At 33.8% G+C, this 21,463-nt stretch overlaps 1 protein-coding gene across 5 annotated transcripts in view; it reads right to left on the bottom strand.

Annotated features, from left to right (window-relative positions):
- Positions 1-21,463, bottom strand: part of SENP7 (SUMO specific peptidase 7) — a 149,229-nt gene that overhangs the window by 10,868 nt on the left and 116,898 nt on the right. For all 5 annotated transcript variants that reach the window (XM_055316092.1, XM_055316093.1, XM_055316094.1 and 2 more), the window contains 8 exons: positions 19,549-19,582; positions 12,552-12,731; positions 10,733-10,995; positions 9,243-9,376; positions 7,640-7,756; positions 4,384-4,506; positions 757-849; positions 2-114 (listed from right to left, as the gene is read on the bottom strand). In XM_055316092.1, the coding sequence (XP_055172067.1) occupies positions 2-114; positions 757-849; positions 4,384-4,506; positions 7,640-7,756; positions 9,243-9,376; positions 10,733-10,995; positions 12,552-12,731; positions 19,549-19,582 (1,057 nt within the window). The remainder of the gene's footprint in view (position 1; positions 115-756; positions 850-4,383; positions 4,507-7,639; positions 7,757-9,242; positions 9,377-10,732; positions 10,996-12,551; positions 12,732-19,548; positions 19,583-21,463) is intronic.

The raw sequence follows: 21,463 nt of genomic DNA, 5'->3' as shown, positions 1-21,463 counted from the left end.
CCTATTGTTTTGTTGTCATGTTGAGACTGCTGAACCTGGGAGCCCTGTGGAAAATCTTCATATATAGCTTCTTCTAACCATGGAAAACAAATGACTGCAAGATACCAGTGAGACCTATTGAAAAAGAAATACAATCAGAATAACATAAAATCTAAACAATGCAGAGGAACATGTTCTAAAACTACAGCTGAAAATGTGGGTATGACAAAGTTCATACCAATTTTGAAGAAGCCCATTATAACATCTGACACAATATGGAATACACATTCCAAAAGTAATTAAATAAGTAGTAAGACTACTTAGTGTAAAATTTGAGTTACTTCAAATTTATTTACTTTCATCACACAATCTTGTGTTTCCTATTGAGGAACTACTTTAACAAATAAACACACAGCATCACTTATTTTGTACTTAAACAGCTTGTTCTCTTAAAGTTTTCAGATTCATCCAAAAATCTTTTGATCTTTTATTTAGAAAATCTTTTAAATCCAAAAAAGAAAAATTCAATATCTCAATCATTACAGCCTTGTGGGCATTTATCATTTTATTTTTTTCACTATATTTATAATATAACTACACCGTCAAACCAAAATCTAAGATAAGTAACTCATAGTTTTAGCTACTTCCTTGGAATAAATTAAAAATAATATCAGGAATTTATATACCCATACTTTTTATTGATTATTAATCTAAAAACAGACAAAATATTTTTTCTATACTCCCTAATTTTGTTTTTAAATAAACTGAAATACTCACGACTCATTTACAGGCACAAAAATGTAATCTTTGTTAAAGATGTTTATATGACGAGTCCATGTTCTTACTCTTTTATGTCTTCTTTGTGCCATTCTGGGAATATGAAAGATAGATGTATTTTACACATAAAAAATTAAAATTTTAGATACAGATTTCAAGAGTAATTTTGATACACTGAAAAATGGTAGGTTCGGTTTCCTTGATATGACCTTTAAGATATATACTATTTAACACAACATATTAAGATATATAATATTCACCTCTTTTCATTAACTCCTGATTGTTCTTAAATCTAATCACTATTTATAAACAACATCATACAATAAAAGCAGTCTAAAAAATGTGTTATAGATTCCAAAAGTAGCTCAGGAACTGAATATAAACAGCTATCCTCTTATTTATTCAGTTAAGTTCCATCTGGACATGATAAAAACATTATCATTAAACCGTAAGAGAATGGTCTTAATGTTTTATCTGTGATGAGGGTGGTGTTAAAATTTAATGGAAGAGGAGGAATGAGGCATATATTCTTAGATTTTTTAAAGATGACATCTTCTTTCATTTCATATATAAGGAAATTATATGACAGTTAAATACATTCACCATTTATCCATCTTTCAATTTTACTTATTCAATATTTATTAGGTTCTAAACAATTAATAAAAATCACCCATACTGCCTTTAAAGAATTTACAAAATAATGAGGGCAGAAAACAACTACAATAAATAACTAAAATGTAAGTGTTATAAGGGATTTAAAGAAATTATTTTACAGCATTTAAAAGAGACAGGAAAGAACTGGGACAGGAAAGAAAAGAGAAATAACTCTTTTTTCTATCTTATCAGGAAAATTAAGGAAGGAAGGTATCAAACCAAGTGTGAATATCAAAAAAAGTTTAGGGAAGGATGGTATTTAACAGTGACATAAAAGAGATGGTATGTGACTTCTGGCTCAATCCCTTCAAGAACCTCTCTTTCTTTGCAAATCATTAAGTTATTTTATACAAATCATTATTTTTTTATACAAATCATTAAGTTCTTTTATATTTATATACCAAGTAATATAGGAAAAATATCTTTGCCCCATCTCTGTTCATTTGAATATCTAACCAAACTCACAGGGACAAATATTAGGAAGAAGATGGAATCTAGAATATGGTTATAAAAAAAAGTGGTAGGAATTAGACACTATGTAGATTAACTTTATAAAATAATCAGAAGTTGGGGCACCAGGCTCAGTCGTTTAAACATGCGACTTCGGCTCAGGTCATGATCTCGAGGCCCTGGGATTGAGCCCTGTCTTGCCCTCCCCAATCAGCTGGGAGTCTGCTTCTCCCTCTGCCCCTCCCCTTTTTTGTTCCCCTCCCCTTCTCTCAAATAAATGACTAAAATCTTTAAAAAGAAAAAAACAAAGAAAATCTTAGATAGACACCTGGTTCTTTTTTGTTATGCCCATTCAATAAGATACATTATTCTCTTTTTTTTTTTTAATTTTTTTTTAATTTATTTATTTATGATAGTCACACAGAGAGAGAGAGAAAGAGAGAGGCAGAGACACAGGCAGAGGGAGAAGCAGGCTCCATGCACTGGGAGCCCGATGTGGGATTCGATCCCGGGTCTCCAGGATCACGCCCTGGGCCAAAGGCAGGCGCCAAACCGCTGCGCCACCCAGGGATCCCACATTATTCTCTTTTGAGTTCCTAGTATGCTCCAAGCACTGAACAAAAGGTACTGGAGATAAAGGAGAAAATAAGACAGATGAAGTGCATGACCTCATAAAGCTTAACTCTAGGACAGGCAAACAAACAAATAAATGACTAGAGATCTTGTTATGAAACAAAAAAGTGCCAAGAGAAGAAATTTCAGTCAGAAAACAGGAAAGACCTTTGCATATTTGAAAACTGAAAAGAGGTAGGTTGAGCTCAGTGAAGTAGGATAAGTGAGGGGAAACAATGCACGAGATGGGTTTAGGGAGATGGATAGAAGCCAGGTACGTCAGCATCTGATAATCTATACTAATGAGTTTGTGCATCATTTAGTCTGCAATATCCTAACACTAGTAGTTTGAGCCACTTATCGGGGATTTATTTACCATTTAGGTTTATATCCCTTACCACTTTGATTCTGGGCTTTTTATTTTTTTACTGATTTGTAGAAATTCTTTGTGTGAATATTAATTACATATACTTCAAGCCAAGCATTAGTAGGAGTATCTGTGTATGTGTGAAAGACACACACACACACACACATACACAGTTGACCCTTGAACAACGAGGGGATTGGTGGAACCAATCCCCCCCACCACCACAGAGTTGAAAACCTATATATGTAACTTCTATTCCCCAAAACCTTAACTAATAATGGCATACTGTTGATCAGAAGTCTTAACTAATAACATGAAGCCAATTAACACATATTTTGTATGTTATATATATTAATGTGTTGTGTTATATACTATAATGTATTGTAAAAATACAGTAAGCTAGAGAAAATATTAAAATCATAAGGAAAATATATTTATCAGATATATAATATTTATACTGTATTTATACAAAAAATCCTGTATGTAAGTGGACCCCCCCCCCACAGTTCAAACCCATGTGGTTCCAGGGTCAACTGAATGTGTGTATGTGTGTGTATAAGATACTTAGTATCTAAATATAGTATCATATATATATATCTTACCCTGGAATATGCCACTTATATATCTTTGTTTTGTATTACTTTTATACAAGATCAAATATCTGATACTAATTTTTAAAATTATTTTAAAATATAAAACCACAGTAGAATCTACCTGCTTCATTTCATCAGTTTCTAGTCGGCTATGCCAAACATGGACTAGTAATCTTAAAACAAAATTTAAGATTAAATCACAGTACTATCAATTTCTATATATATAAAACAGAACAGGAAGACATCAAAAAAAGTTAACTATCAAATTTATTTAATAAATCTTCCCCTTCCATATATCCCTCCTCATTAACTGATAGTAAGGTAAATTATGCAAACATAGTATTTTGTATACTTTACAGTAGTTTAACTAAAGAGTAGTATTTTGGTGAGAGTCTCACCAGGAAATAAAAGACACCCTATATATTTAAGACAGATAAAATGTAATGCAGAGAACTGGCTACAGTGATGATAGAGAAAGTCCAAAGCCAAAAAAGGGAGCAGCAAGGCAACCAGAGATTAGCATAGAAGGAAACTACTATACCCCTACACTAAAGGGCAATGGGGAAGAAGCAGTAGTACCTCTAGTAGGAGCTCGCACTCTTACAGATCTGTCCAATGAAAGACAGGACCCGCAGAGAAAATACAGCCACTGCCAAAATCACTGCCTAATGCAAAGAGGGTAAGGAGGAAATAACCTTTCTCTCCTTCCTTGCCCTCCAACTTTCCGTGTCCCCCACAGAACATGTACTTGGAAATGCAGTCTGCAAGAGTCAGCCTCCTGTGATAGGGAACAGAATAGTGGAAGGGTGAGAAGTATATCTTAGAGCAAAAAAGCCTGCACAAGTGGTAATACTGCTCTCTAGGAAATACTATAAGAAGTTTTTTCACTTAGAAGCATCAAAAGAGCATATTTTCCTCTTAAAACTTAAGTACACTGAAAGATTAACTTACGAAAGATTTGGATTATCTTCTGTTAAATTATTTTCCTTTCTTGTTAAGCATTTATAGAAAAAGCTACTAAAAATGTGACTTCGTTCAACAAGTTCATCTGATGCCTTCTCCAATATAAGATACCTGTAAAATAGCAACACCATGAAAGTAAGTTATTTTTTTATTTTATTTGGTCTTCTCCCAATTATCTTGTGTGTTCTGGAAATCTTCATTTTTATGGCCAATTAAATTCAAAGCAATCTTGAAATTTCCTCTGATTTCAGTTTTTTTTTGGTTCTTTATGTCACCTTCCATCAAGATTATTTAAAGCAGAAATTGCCCGTTATACTTTCATTTACTTAATAACAAGTATTATCAAATTCCTAACATGTAGCAAGCACCATGTTTACAGTAAGATATAAAATAAGAGGGGGAAAAAAGTACCTGCCACCATATAGCTTTATAATCCAGAACGATGAGTATAGAAGGACAAATTAATCAAATACTGAAACCAATGAGACCCTAAAATAAATCTAGAAAAACTTTATTATGAGATATGCCTAATCTACAAATCCTTAGTCCATTTCTATGAAAATAATTCTTCAACATAAGCTTGTAATTCAATCATTTAGTGCTTAAACCCTTCGTAATTCAAGAACTCTACTATTCTTAATAGTTTACGCAGGTTCAAAAAATGACTTTGTAATTTCTGTTTTAAAAAGCATAAAAGACAAACACAACTTGACATTTTTTTTAATGTGGCTATGGAAAGGCTTTGCTAAATGTAAAGAGATAAAAATGAAGTTTCTGATGTCCTAGAAATATTATTTTGATCTGAATGATTATATAGATATATATATAGATATATAAACATTCTCTCAAGAATAAATAAAATCTTAAAAAAAAGATTTTATTTATTCATTCATGAGAGACACACACAGAGAGAGAGAGAGAGAGAGAGAGAGGCAGACACACAGGCAGAGGGAGAAGCAGGCTCCATGCAGGGAGCCCAACATGGGACTCGATCCTGGGTTTCCAGGATCACGCCCTGGGATGAAGGCGGCGCTAAACCGCTGAGCCACCCAGGCTGCCCTAGAAATTAGTTTAAACAATAAAGTTAGAATACACTCTGAGGGATGCCTGGGTGGCTCAGCAGTTGAGCATCTGCCTTCGGCTCAGGGCATAAATCAGGGGTCCTGGGATCGAGTTCCATAACAAGCTCCCCTGCATCAAGCTGCCCTGCTTCTCCTTCTGTCTGTGTCTCTATCTCTCTATATATATCTCCATGAATAAACAAATAAAATCTTTTTAAAAATCCCCTCTGAAAAGAAGTCAGTGAGACAGAGATACAGGCAATTTAGTGAAAAGGAAGTATAGAAAAGTACTATTGGAAATAAACTAGGAATAAAACTGTATTTGTTAACTCTAAGAAAACATAAAAACTAATAATATAATCCAGTTCATCTCACTAAATATAAATTTGACACTATTACAGGAATATAAAAATGAGTAAGATATAATAAGATGCTTAAACTTTAGGAGAATGTCATAATACCACTAACTGTAAAATCAGGTACTATAAAAGAGATGAAAATGAAGTGTCATGGTAGTTAATAATATCTGTTTAGAAGATCAGGAAAAGTTTTAAGAAGGCACCACTTGAGAGGAACCTTGAAAGAGAAATAAAACTTCAACAGGTTGAGAGAAAGAGGAAAGTCTACTGGAATCAAGAAAAATATGGCACTAAGGCATAAGAGTGAGTAGGAATGGGCTTTGTTTAGTAAACTGTTTATAATTCAATTTTGCTAGACTATGTAATATGTACAGGGTTGTTCGTAGATGGCTAAAAAGGTAGTGTCATATTATCAAGACTCTCAAATGCCAGACTGTCTGAACTCATTCTGACCAATAATAAGAAATTACTTTAAGTTTCTCATAGGAATTACATTCATAGAGTAGTTTAATAGCAGTGGTTGTGATATACCTAATGGACAGGCAAACAGAGATAAAGGATAGAAGACTCATAATAATAATAATTCAGATAAGAAGTACTAGAAAATCAGATAAGAACAATAATTCAGTTAAGAAATACTAGAAAATCATGATGACAGAAGAAAAATAGATGAATTTGAGATAGAATCTACTAAAATTGTCAAATAAGTATGCAGAGGGAAGGGAGGGTAAAGAGTCAATGGTAATGGAGACTTCTGCTTCCAGCCAAGATGAAATAAGAGAGCCTATATTTACCATCCTGGATAAAGGAAGCAAAAAAAAAATCAGACAAAAAAATATATGAAACAATAATTTTCAAAACAATGGACATCAGGCAACAAAGAACAGTGATGTTTGAAAAATGGGAAATCAACAAAGATGAGCTCCACTAGTGCCCTTGCTGACTGTGCTGGTAGCTTCTAGGCTGCAGCACAGGAAGGAGTAACCCAGAGAGCAGACTGCAAGTTGAGGAGATGCTACTCAATACAGACCAACGCAGCTAGAATTTGCAGATCAGAATACTGAAAAGGGAAGAGCTATAGATAAAGAGAACTCCAAACATCTGCAGAGAGTCCTCCTTAAGTATTCAGAAGAACACTGGTCACCACACACATATGAGGAAAAGGCTGGGGAGAGAACTACCTGAAAAGACAGGAAGGAATTGGTAGCCAGCCGCAAAAATAGTGCCCGTTCTTACCAGACTGGGAAAATCTCGTAATACATGAGGCCTTGAGTAGAGGGTATTTTAAAAAAGACCAAAATCAAGCTTCTAGAGATCAAATGTAAAGTATCTGAGATGAAGAATAAATGCTAAAGAGAGATTTGGAGCCTGAGTGATTGGAATAGGACTAGTATTATTAGTTAAACAATAGGGCTCAGGTAAGACAAGGACTCGAAACTTTGCGTCAAAGTTTATAAAACTTTCCTATCTATCTCTTTCAGAGATAACTACAGACTTGCTTCTTTTCCTTTCCCAAAGTAATCTGTAATTTTTTAAGTACATCCTTCACCACAGTAATATAAGAGCCAAGAAATATAAGTCAAAAATAAAAACTAAAACAAACAAAAAACCGTAACTCTTCTGAAGTATATAGTATCTATGGGAAGTAAAGGAATGAAACTGAAGTAGTCAACTGTAGAAAACCCTGTAGGCAAAATCTTTTAAATCTGAATTCTTGGCAGGATGCTTTTAGCTAGAGTTAAAAAAAAACTTCAGTGATGGGCATGTAGTTTAAGATTCACACCAAAACATACAGATGAGAAAATCATTTATCACTGTACTTACTTCAGGTAGAAATCAATGATTACATCATTAAGAAACTCTCCTTCTTCTAAGCACTCCAGATCTTCATTAGTCACTCCCAATCCCCCTTTAGTAGGTGGTGGAGGATACACAATCAACCTTAAAAGTAAAACTAAAGTTAAAACATATAGGTACTGAAAACTCCATTATCAAAGAGATTTGTTATATAGAATACTAAAAGGGCAATGTATTCAATAACTAAGACGTACAGAGTAAAAAAAAAATGGACAGGATACAAGCAATTATATTTTCCTTCTTTATTTTCACAAGGTACTAACAGTACTCTCATTCTCTTTTCATTTCCAATCCCATGTGGGCTAGTATCATATCTGTCTAATCAATACCTTATATCCATAATCAGTGGATATCAAAGATGTCTCTATTCTGTACAATTTTTAACTTTCAACAAACTGATGTAATACACCATAAAAGACTTTCCAACTCTAAGTTTGAATCCCCAAGACTAGTTCCACGGCATTCAGGTGGGCCAACAATCAAAAACTGTATTCTCCTACTGGTGGCTGGTCTACAGCAACTGCTGAGCAATAAAGAAATAAGATGGAGCAGAGAAGGCAAGTCTCCTATAACAAAGTCTTTACAATGTAAAATTTGAGAGAATATAAAGGAAATAAATAATTATATCATAAGAAGAAAGAAGTAGGAAACAGATAACTACTAATTAAGCATCTTTTTTCTGGCACCTTCTCTTAAATCTCAGAAGTAAGAGCGGTTTTGAGTTTTTAGCTATGATCTTAGAATAGACAGGATGGTCCTCATTGCCTGAATGTAGCCAATAATAAATGTATAATAATAATGACTTCTAAAAAAATAATAATAGTAATAAGCCAGAATGATTCAAGAAGATTAAGTCATAGGCAATTGACTTAATCTTAGTACCTAAATCAAATAACATGAAATTTTAAACGCTAACATGATAGTTAATATTTCATTGGCTATTTTCTATCCTGTTCTTTCATTTGTTTTTTAAAAAACAGAAAAAAGGAATCACACAGAGTAATAGAAATCACCCTCAAAGGCAAAGACTCCCTATTCTGACTGACTACCATAAGACATACAAGATGAACTATGAATAAAGTAGCAACTTATGAAAAAGAAGTTCTAACTCCAAAGTACCTTAAATTGAGCCACACTTTAGTTAAGTAATCCCACTTTTCCTACCATATATTCAGATATGGAATATGTAATAAAAAACCATACACTGCTACACAAATATTTTCAACAAATACTTTAATATTACTAAATTTGACATTTTAGTTGCCATTTATGTCTTACCGACCTAATACTAAATGAAATGGCACCAGCTCTTTTCTTAACAAATTTAACTTTCTCAAAAGCAAAAAATTATTATTTCTATTACTAACCATCAGTGTAAGAGCAAAACTCAAAACATTTAGAAGGTGAACTATTGTCAAATCAACATGTTATACATCTGAAACTAATATAATATTGTGTGTCAATTACACCTCAATTAAAAAGAAAAAGGTAAACTACTTAAAATCAGCAACAAGAATGACAACTACTAACGAGTCCACCTATTACAAACAGGATATGACACAGTACATACTTTTGAACAGGTCCAGTGTGCCTGACTTCTTGCCATTCTTCGTCTGGATTAGATGTAATAGAAAGTGAGTAGCAACCACTACTTTGCTTCTGCAGGAAGGTGTAAGTAGGCTTGGCTATTTCTGTATTTGAAGGCTGACAGAAAATGTCAAAGAAAAAGGTTTCCTTATAGATATATAAAAATACACATTAACCCTCAAAAGGATAGTCAAAACCTAGGCTTTTAAGAGAAAATGTGACTAAAAGAAATCAGTATCAATGAGTTATACCTATACATTTAGAATTTCTCCAAAGATACTGTATAAGCAAAATAATACTTTTGATCAAAAGACACTATACAGGGACGCCTGGGTAGCTCAGTCGGTTAAGCATCTGACTCCTGATTTCAGCTCAGATCATAATCTCAGGGTCATGAGAGGGAGCCCCTTGTTGAGCTCTATGCTCAGTGGGGAGTCTGCTTGAGAGTCTTTCTCTCCCTCTCCTCCTCCTTCTTGTACATGTTGTCTAATAAATAAATAAATAATGATAATAAATAAATAAATAAATCTATCAAAACTAAGAAAATAACATTGGCATAATATTATAAACTACACTATGGATTTGTTCTGCTATCACTAGTGTTTCCACTAATATCTTTTTTCTGTATTTGGATCCTATAATTCCTGTCTTTTTGTCTTTGATGACCTTGATATTTTCAAGAGTACTGGTCACTTGTTTAGTAACTGGATTTGTCTGATTTTTTTCATGATAGGATTGAGGTCATACAATACTGGGAAAAATACCAGAGAAGTCATGTCCCCTTCTCAGTATGTGATGTGACAGGTTTATTACGTCAGTATCTTATTCCTGGTGATGTCTGCCACATTTCTCCACTGTAAAGCTATACTTTTCTTTTTATAACTAATAAATATTTGGCTGAGAAACTTTGAGATTATCCATATATACTGTTTCTCCTTACGTTTTCACCTATTAAATTTAGTATCTCTTGGTGGACCTTGCCTGCAACAATCATTGACTATGGTGGTTTTTTATTTTCTCATTCCTTTTACCCTTATTAATTGAAATACTTTTCTAAGAAAGAACTGTCAATTATCCACCATCAGTATTTATTTTTCATTCATTAATTGAGGTATTTATTTGTATCAATAAAGATTTATGGGCATTTATTTTATTTTTCAGTAAATTTTTATTTTATTTTATTCATTTCATTTATATTATCATTAATGTTCTAACTTTGCGATACCTGGCTGGCTCAGTTGGTGGAGCATGCAACTCTTGATCTCAGGGTCATGAGTCTAAGCCCCATGTTGGGTGTCAAATTTACTTAAAAAAATAAAATAAAATAAAGATAAAACTGTTCTAGCTTTGGTATTAGGCGTTCTTTCAGGTTGGCTCCTATGCCCCTCTGACAAAACAGCATTTTGAAATCATTCTATCTTCAGTGAAAAAATTCTTACTAAACCTTGCCAATTATATTAATCATATGCTAACCTGAGATACTGATTTCATCTTCATTTCTTCAGCAGCAGCAGCAGGAAAAGAACAAGTCGAAGCACAATAGTAATGAATAAAAGAACTTTCTTTTGAAGAGAGGTTCTGAAATAAAGGAAGTGCCTGAACCCAAGACAATGGATAAGAAAGCTCTAATTCTCCACTGGCTGTACTTATTTCTGTCATAATATCTTTCAATTTCAATTCTTCTCTTTGTGAAATAGGACTGTGTAACTCAAGGAAAATGAATTCACTGGATTTTGCTACAAGAGAAAAAAGAAACCAATTTTTAGCAATAGTGTTATTTTTCAAGGGAATAATAATTAAAATAATTTAATTATTAATAATAGCAATTTGTATGTTAGTTAATAACCCAGGCAAATTCAATCTCAAAACAGGCCATCAGTAACCTAGATTCAAAACTCACACATTTTAAACTCTTCCTGCAATAAAATGGAAACTCTACAATGGTACTATTTGCTGTATCTCTACTATCTGGCATTTAGTAGGTATTAGTAAACATTTGTTAATGAATGTACAAATAAATGAATGAAAGATAACTAAGCAATGAATTATTCTTCTCTAACCTCCCCTATGTATCAAATCTACCAATTAAAAATGCAATCCAATTAAACACTTCCTTCAAAATCATTTTGTTTTATCAATCGTTTCAACAATGGTCTCAAATGACATTCACTTCCCCCCTAATAATTATAAATGGCTAGTTTTATTTCCCCAACTTCTCTATTTAGTCATGAATTTTCCCAATTAATTTGGAGTGAGACAGCAAAATAACTACAATAGTCCTCCCTTATCCACGGTTTCATTTTCTACCGTTATGGTCACCCATGGTTAACCACCACAGTCCAGAAGCAGATGATCTTCCTTCTGGCCTATCACCATCAGGTCAATAGTAGATTAACACTACATCAATATGCCTATATTATTCACTTAATTTCATCTTATCGCATAAGCATTTTATCTTCTCACATCGTCATAAGAAGGGTGAGTACAGTATAGTAAGATTTTGAGAAGACCATATTCGTGTAACTTTTATTACAGTATATTGTTATAATTATTATCAGTTATTGTTGTTAATCTCTTACTGTACCTAATTTACATATTAAATTTCATCATAGGTACGTATGTATAGGGAAAAAACATAGTATATATAGAGTTCAATACCATTTGTGGTTTGAGGCATCATTGGGGGGTTGTGGAACATATCCTCTATGGATAAGGGAGGGACTACTGTAATATTAAAGGTATAAAATTTGGTTCACCACTTACCACATTTTATATGCAAGGGAGTACAAAGGGCAAGGTAGAGAGATCAAAGAAGTAAGAAAGAACCTTACTAATTTGATTTGCCCAATTTTAAACTAGACTCCTTAAGAACTAAAAACTAAACAAAGTTGGGAGATATTTAAGATACATATAAATAGACCAGTTTTGGGAGCATTCTCCCAAAAGTCAATTCAGTCTTAGAGAAATGATATATAAGTAAACTGAGTTTTTTTTTAAAAATTCAAGAAAATGCTGAAGTAAAGACTTCTGTATTTTATTTAACTTTGCCACTGGTTAGTTGTCATAGTTCATTATAAAACAAGGGCATGGAACACGTAAGAAATCAGGAGAAATTATGTAGAAGAAATAATTTATCTTGCATAATATTAAAGGATAAGATTACTTTTAATCCAATGAAATTAATTTCAATTCAATGATAATTACATTCTACTTAATTGTTTTAGAAGAAAACTACCTTATTTACAGGACCTTCTTAGGTTATTCCAAAATTTAGATATCATTTCATACTCACACTGCTGACTTAACATGGAGTTTTCTAGTTGGGTCTGAATCTCTTGAAGATAATTTGCAGAGACCCAGAGGAAAAGGATAGCATGACTCCTTTTACTGTGATCGTCATCCTTATTTTTCCATAACCCAAACCTCTTTAAGTGTGTGGTATCCACTAGCAATGAAACCTCATTCAAGGACACTGAAACAACAACAACAAAAAAAGATAACATTAGCAATACAATTCTTACACACTATATGACTCCTTGAATACATGATGTTTTTCAAAAAAAATGATATGCAAAATTTTACAAAAATATTATTTCCAGTGCACTTCACTAAACTTAGCTAAAATACCTCAAACAATATTATCAGCATAAGAAACATATTACAACTGGAAAGGCCCAAATAATTATCCAACAATCTCAGTTATAATCAGGAAAAGGAAATATGAAATTAAACTTTCATAGCATATAAACTTTTTCCTGAGAGATTTCTTACTGGGAGCACTGATATCACCAGAAAAAAAAAAGTAGAAAACAAAAGAAGAAGAAAAAAAAAGATGACAACAATGACTATTTTATCTATGCACAAAACTAAGCATAGTATAATTTAGAAAATTATATATTTCTCTCTTGCTCAATACTATCAACCAAGACCCCAAATGTTACCATAAGCCAAATTATTCCTAGGTTTCTTCTCCCAAAAGATCTGCATTCCACTATACAGACTAGCCACTATCAAAAGACTCTCAAAGATATTATGAGCTTTTAAATGGTCTAAGACAGTATTTCTTGTAAAATTCTTCAGGCTTAAAAGATAAATAAATAAAATTCTTCCAGGTTTTACTTCTCAAAACTTGTAGGTATTCACCCAAAATTATTGGTCTTTTCTCCTAGTAAACTAAAAGAATCTTCTTTGAGGACTTTTTTAATTCAAATAAACATAGAAAACTAGTGTAAACAAGTCCTGAAGGTCATCCGGTCCAATTTCAAGAAAACAAGCATCTGAACTAGGAATACAAGGATCAGTTAAGTACAAACTCAAGACGAATACTTGTTTGAAACACATCTCTTGGGACACCTGGGTGGCTCAGCGGTTGAGCATCTGCCTTTGGCCCAGGGCATGATTCTGGGGTCTCAGGATCGAATCCCACATCGGGCTCCCTGCATGGAGCTAGCTTCTCTCTCTGCCTGTGTCTCTTCTTCTCTTTCTCTCTCTCTCTGCATCTCTCATGAATAAATAAAGTCTTTTTTAAAAAAAAAAAGAAAGAAAGAAAAAGAAACACATCTCTTAGTAGTCCTCCCCTGCATTATTTCCTAGTACCCCACCTTGGTACTCAAAATCTAGTTCTCTGCCTATGATGACCCTCGGGATCACATCAGAGCCCGATGGAGATACAGAATATCAGGCTGTACCCTACATGTATTGAATCAGAATTTTTGGCTTATCAAAAAACAAAACAAAACCCCAGGTGATTCATATCATTCAACACTGAAGTTCGAAAAGCATTTTACAATAAGCATTCAAATACTTAACAAGGCATCTTAAAGTTCCCACACTAGCAATGCTTTTTTACTTTTTCTTACAATCAAATGATCCATCTTAAACATCTTGTCTTCATTTCTTTCATATTCCCTCTTCCTTTGTTCATTCTTTCCTTCCCTTATTCCATTTCACCAAGTCTTTTTCTTGCTCCTATTCTGTATTTCTAGTTCTCCTCTGTGCCTGTTTGCATGCTTGCCCGTCTGGTTACTCTATTTCACTGCTCCTTCTAGAAATATTTTACATTTCTTCCTTCCCTTTCTAACTCTGTTTCTACCTTTAATTTACTGGAATTTTCCTGGATAATCCTTTTTAAAATCACTTCTATCGATCAATCTGTTTCTATCCATCTGTCATCTATCTATGGATCTATTTTTTTTTGCACCTGTTTATGTTTTATATATCTCCCTTCGCACCTATTTACCTTCCTAGCTAGCTGTCACCATTCATCAATCTTATCTTAGTGTAGTTTTTTTTTTTTTTAAGATTTTCTTTATTCATGAGAGACACAGAGAGAGAGGCAGACACACATGCAGAGGGAGAAGCAGGCTCCCTGCAGGGAATCTGATGCAGGACTCAATTCCAGGACCCCAGGATCATGCCCTGAGCCAAAGGGAGATGCTCAACCACTGAGCCATCCAGGTACGCCTTTACCCTAGTATTTTAACTGAATTCTATTTAAGATTTCTCCTCTTATTGTCTACAATTATACTTTATTTTCTTACAAGCTCCTCCTTTCAAACTCTTCTATCTTTCACTCCCACATTCTTTATCTCATTTCTTTTGTATTTTACTCTTTCCTACAGGCTCATAACTTTAAAACTTCTTTCTTTCTTCCTACTTTCTATCTTGGTCCTTTCCTTTTTCTTCTCTGATTGCTTTTTTCTGTATCTTTTCTTAGTCCAATTCATTCACTATCCTTTTCTTTATTCTTAACCTGCCTGTATCCTCCTGCCTGCCTTTCTTTCCTCCTCCTTTCTTTCCATCCTTTCATCTCTTTATCTCTCCTTTCCTCTTTCCTTCATTCCTTCCTCTCCTTCCTCCTTCCATTTTTACCTTGTGTTTTTAAACATTTTTCAGCACTCTTTTGTTCTCTTTCTCTTTGCATCTATTTTGTACGGTCTTTCATATTGGCTTATGCCTTTTAAAGTCTGTTCTGTCCCTCCCTATCTCCCTTACCCCTGACCTAGCTATCCTTAACTATGACTTTTCATTTTTTTCCAGCTTTACTGAGATACAATTATCATGTAACATTGCATAAGTTTAAACTGTCTAATGTCAATTTGATACACTTATTTACTGCAAAACAATTGCCATGGAAGCATTAGCTAACACTTCCATAACTATCATTTCATTTTCATGGTGAGAACATGTAAGATCGACTCCCTTAGCAATTTTCAAATATATAATATAGTAGTAACTGTAATCACCATTCTGTACATTATTCTTAAACCTGGAAGATTATAATCTCTGACCGAATCTTCCCATTTCCCCCATGTCCCAGCCCCTGTATCCTCCATGCTAGTCTCTGTTTCTGTGAGCCAGCTTTTTTAGATTCCATATATAAGCAATATCATGCAGTATTTGTCTTTCTCTATCTGACTTTTTTCAATTAATATAATGCCCTCAATGTTCATTCATGTTCTCATGGATTTCAGGGCAAGATTTCACTCTTTCTCAAGACTAATATTCCACTGTACATATTTTTTTAATATTTTATTTATTTATTCATGAGAGACACACACACAGAGAGAGAGAGAGAGAGAGAGAGAGAGAGAGAGGCAGAGGGAGAAGCAGGCTCCATACAGGCAGCCTGATGTGGGACTAGATCCCAGGACTCCAGGATCACACCCTGGGCCAAAGGCAGGCGCTAATCCGCTGAGCCACCCAGGTGTCCCTCCACTGTACATATTAACCACACTTTTATCTATCCATCAGACATTTAGGTGGTTTCCATATTTTGGCTACCTTGGATAATGCAAGGTGCATCTATCTCTTCAAGATCCTATTTTCATTTCTTTTGGATATATACCCAGAAGTGGGATTTGCTGGATCATATAGCAGTTCTGTTTTTACCTTCTTCAGGAACCTGCAGAATATTTCCCACAGTAGCTGCCACACTTTACAATCTCATCAACAGTGTACAAAGATTCCCCTTTTTCCTTACGAACACTTGCTGACTTCTTGTCATTCTGATGATAGCCATTCTAACAAGTATAAGGGGATATCTCATTGTGGTTTTCATTTGCATTTTTGTGATTAGTGATGTTGAGCATCTCTTCATGTGCTTATTTGCCATTTGTATGTCTTTGGAAAAAATGTGTATTCATTTCCTCTGCCCATTTTTAAGTCAGACTTGTTTTTGCTATTGAGTTCTCTGAATTTGTTATTTATTTTGGATATTAACTCTTTATTAGATTTCTGGTTTGCAAATATTTTCTCCCATTCCATTGGATGCTTTTTCATTTTGCTGATGATTTCCATTGCTATGTAGAAGCTTTTTAGTTTGATGGAGTTCCACTTGTTTATTTTAGCTTCTGCTACTTCTGCTTTTAAAGTCAAATCCAAAAAAATCATGGCCAAGACTGATGTGAAAAAGCTTACCCCCTAATGTTTTTCTTCTAAGAGTTTATGGTTTCAGAATCTTAAATTTAAAGCTTTAATCCATTTTGAGTTGATTTTTGTATATAGTAAAGATGAAAGTCCAGTTTCATTCTTTTGCTTGTGGCTGTCTGGCTTCCCCAGTACCATTAATTGAAGAGATTATTCTATTCCGATTAGTATATACTTGGCTCCTTTATGAAAAATTAATTGACCATATATGCATGGGTTTATTTCTGGGCTCTCAATTCCGTTCTACTGCTCTATGTGTCTGTTTTTATGCCAGTACAAAATTGTTTTGATTACTATAGCTTTGTAATGTAGTCTGAAATCAGGAAGTGTGAGGACTCCAGCCATGTTCTCAGGACTGTTTTGGCTATTTGGGGTCTTTTGTTGTTCTGGACAGATTTTAGAATTTTTTCTATTTCTGTAAAAAATGTCATTGAAATTTTGATAGGTATTACATTGAATCTGCAGATCACTTTGGATAGTGTGACATTTTAACAACATTAATTCTTGTAATCTCTGGGCACTGTAACTCCCCCACTGAAAACTGTCAGTGAAACTGGCAGCAAAGACAGACATTAAATTACAAGAGTAAGAATTTTCAGAAACTTCTCAACATTTCTTCCTCAGGCAGCTCACAAAACCAAATAAGTGATACTATTTCTGTGAAATCTAGAAAATTACTACTAATCCAAATGTACCAACCTTTTAGTATAAAAGCATAAGTTTCTTTAGAAAGACTACTTTCAAAACATTTCCCTTTAAAAAGGGGGAATTTAACATCCATCATTAAGGAAAATATATCTCACAACCAAATTGTCCCCAATATTTCGTTTATTTGGTTACAGGATGGAAGAAACTGAAAGTGGGAGTTGCTTATAATTTTTCCTACCCACTATTAGGGGTCCTAGTAACAGAACCCTAATCGTATTTAGGAGGCAAGATACTTAGCTTTTAGAAAATGTATTTCCTCCTTCCTTTGCAAATAGATGTGTGATATGACTACACTCTAGCTAAGAAAATGTAATTAGAAGAGGTTAGTTGGCATGCACATTTAAGAAGGCTCCTTAGAAAGGCAAGAGATAGGTGGTATGTGTATTTTTTACAATTTTCCCTTCCTCCTGCTTTCCACCTACAACACAAACATGATGACTGAAATATGAGCAGCCATGTGGACCATGAGGCAAATTTAAGGATGAAAGTTATGTCAGGAATGACACTGTAAAAAAACAAAAAAGACTGGGTCTCTGATGACCAAAGAAACACTGTATCAGCCCTGTTCAGCTTACCTATGGATTTCTTCCTTATGAAGGAAAGATAAATTATGTTCTTACAGCCAAAGCCAAACATAATTAGTAGCTAATATAAATAAGTAAATTAATATTTCCCTCAGGTACTACAGAAAAATAAACATTTAGACTTCTACGTTCCTCATCTATTAAAACCCTTTATATGCATGTCTTGTTTTTAAGAGATTTTTATGGGGCGCCTAGGTGGCTCAATCCATTAAGTGTCTGACTTTGGCTCAGGTCATAATCTCAGGGATCCTGAGATGGAGCCCTACATGGGGCTTTGCACTCAACTGGGAGTCTGTTTATCCCTTTCCCTCTGCCTACTCCCCTTGCCCACGTTCTGAAATAAGTCAAAGACAAATACTGCAAGTTATCACTTATGTGTAAAATTTAAAACACACACACACATGCTCATGGATACAGAGATCAGATTACTGGCTGCCAAAGCCAGGGGGCGGGCAGGCAAGATGGGTAAAGCGAACAAAAGGTACAAACTTATAAATAAGTCATGGGGATGTATTCCACAGCATGGTGACTATAGTTACTAACACTGTAGTATTCATGGGACAATCACTAAGTGCGATCTTGAAAGTCATCAATTACCACAATAGGAAAAAAAAAAAAACCTTTTGCAACTATGTATGGGGAAGATGTGAACTAGACACATAGTAGGAATCATCATGCAATATATACAAATATCAAATCATTATGTTGTACCTGAACCAATACTGAAACCGATATAATGTTACATGTCAATTATACTTCAATTTAAAAAAGAAGATATGAGAGGAGCACTATTACATAGATACTTAAATATAGATTACTGTACTTTCTTTTAGGAAATTATTTTCTTTTAAATCACAAGTCTTTATTTGTTTCTTCTAAATAGTTAATGCTAGGGGCACCTGGGTGGCTCTGCGATTGAGCATCTGTCCTTTGGCTCAGATTGTGATCCCGGGGTCCTGGGATCGAGTCCCGCATCAGGTTCCCTACAGGAAGAAGCTTCCTCTCCTCCCTAGTCATTTTGTGAAGTACTACTTGTGTCTATTTTTCTTCATTCTTTTCATAATTCTTTCTCTAGAGACTATTCTATTGTTTCTTGTTTTCTTAATGTCATTATTATTCTGAAAGGATTTTAGTTGGGGAGAAAATAAAAAAATGGTCTGAGTCTCCATATATTACAAGTACAGTTTCCAATCTACTTTGCCTTACTCAGATAAGAAATAGTATTAAAAAATTTCTAACCTCTATATAAAACCATTTTACATATTTGTATGCAACATTATAAATTTCTTAGTTTATTTTTCATATATTTTCCTTATAATTTTTATTTTCATACATTTCATCATACCAAAATCTTCTTGCTATCAAAACTTTATTTCTATTAATTCCAAAAAGTTACCTTGAGTCCCTTAACATTAATGGTCATTACAATTTTCAGTGTTATCAAACATTTTAACTCCTTTTAAAGATGTTAAAAAAAAGTGTTAACTTTATGGAAACTTGGCTGCAGAAAGAATGCTATTTTATATTCAAAATTATAGTGAAAGAAATCACAAGACAATAACAGCTTACCTTGAAATGGGATCTTAACATATTTTGTCGTGAACTAAAGGAAACATAAGGAAAAAAAAGCAAAAAATGAGTTACTACTCAATATAAATTACTATTCAAAATTTTTAGTTTTTTTTTCTTTCTCAAACCAGAAGCATGTATTCAGCATGTATACTAAAAGTGCTCAAGGGACAACTGACTGGCACAGTCTGTAGAGCACAGAACTCTTGATCTTGAGGGTATGAATTCGAGCCCCATGTTGGATGCAGAAATAAATTTAGATTTTATTTTAAAGTATAATCTTTAAAAATAAAAGTGCTCAAAACTTTTTATCAAAAAACCAAGAAAATGTTTCACTGTAAATACTTAGTTGTCTTTTTTTTTTTTGGAAAAAAGTTTTATGGAAGAACCCTGCATATGTAATTTAACTCTAAATATGCTAATCTATAAAAATCAGTAAAACTTTACTTAATATATTTTTCAACGATTCCTGAATATTTATGGAAGAAACAAGACAAAATCCCAAGAAACTGCCAAGAGAACTCCATAGTATCAGTGACTTTAGTAAATAACCACAAAACAGGCTTTGATTCTAGACTTTGTTGACATTCCCAGCATTCATCTTTGTTTCCATGTTATAAATTCCCTTCTGAGGGAAGATTGAGCCAAGTTGTTCTGTCTGCTCCTTCTGCACCAGGACATAAATTTTCTCCAGGAATCTTTTGTATAAATCTGACCTTAAGAGTTGCTTTTATAATCAACTCTCAAGGTCATGAGCACCTACAATCTTACATGTTCCATCTAAAACAGGTTGCGCTCTTAAGTTCATTTTTCAATTTAATGTCAAATGAATTCGTGACTTATTTATTCTTCAGTTAGGTTTCTTTTTTGATCAATACATTTATGAAATTGTTTACCAAATCAGGGGTATAGTCTGTGAGCACAAAAACAAAATTAAAAATGGTCTTTGTACATGAATACCTCAATTAACTATCAAGAGAATTCCAAATATGTAGAAAACAGTGCCTAGTGAAACCACAGGTTTACTGTGACTCATTTCTTTTCCAATTTAAAAATTATTTCATATTGTAGCTTCACAAATATAAAACTCATATTTCAGAGTCTAAGTCAGCCACTAAAATAAAATTCAAGCAAAGAGCCAAATGAATTAAAACCTGAGCTTGGGGGGATCCCTGGATGGCTCGGCAGTTTGGCACCTGCCTTCAGCCCAGGAGCCCAGGGTGTGATCCTAGAGTCCTGAGATGAAGTCCCACATAGGACTCCCTACATGGAGCCTGCTTCTCCCTCTGCCTGTGTCTCTGCCTCTCTCTCTTCGTGTCTCTCATAAATAAATAAAATCTTAAAAAAAAAAAAAAGCTGAGCTTGGGGTTCAAGTTCTGTCTCCATTATCTCTACCACTTATACAAACAAACAGTAAGTAGGTGAATTTTGGTTACTTACTGAATCCCTGTCAGCTTTAGGTAAGAGCCTTAATCAAAAGGAGCTTTTATCAATAGACAATAGCATCTGACTAAGTATATTATCTAGTTCAATTCAGTCAAATACACCTTACTAGTCTGTCACACGACTGCTAAATATATTTGGTGTATATTTTCCCTTGCCCAAATCTGACATGATTCAATGTCTTTAATCTCATAAAAATGTATCTTAGCAAATGTAAATAATTATAGAAAATAAATATATGGAATGTTTGCTTTTGAGATTTTATAGACATTATTACAGAATTATGAACTAGAAATAGTGTATCTATATACCTTGGCCTCTATTTTGTTACTACTCTCTCATTCTTCCACAATAAGTATTCTTGTCCTATATCATCAAATCTTCAGTCTGACAAGGATCTCATACTCATTTACACCTTTGTATGATGACTAAGCCAACCTATAACCTCTCCCAAAGCAAAGCCCTATTTCCA

The sequence above is a fragment of the Nyctereutes procyonoides genome, unplaced genomic scaffold, assembly GCF_905146905.1.
Source record: "Nyctereutes procyonoides isolate TBG_1078 unplaced genomic scaffold, NYPRO_anot_genome, whole genome shotgun sequence".
Lineage (NCBI taxonomy): Eukaryota > Metazoa > Chordata > Mammalia > Carnivora > Canidae > Nyctereutes > Nyctereutes procyonoides.
Note: the sequence above shows the minus strand (reverse complement) of the source record. Positions and strands in the feature narration are given on the sequence as shown.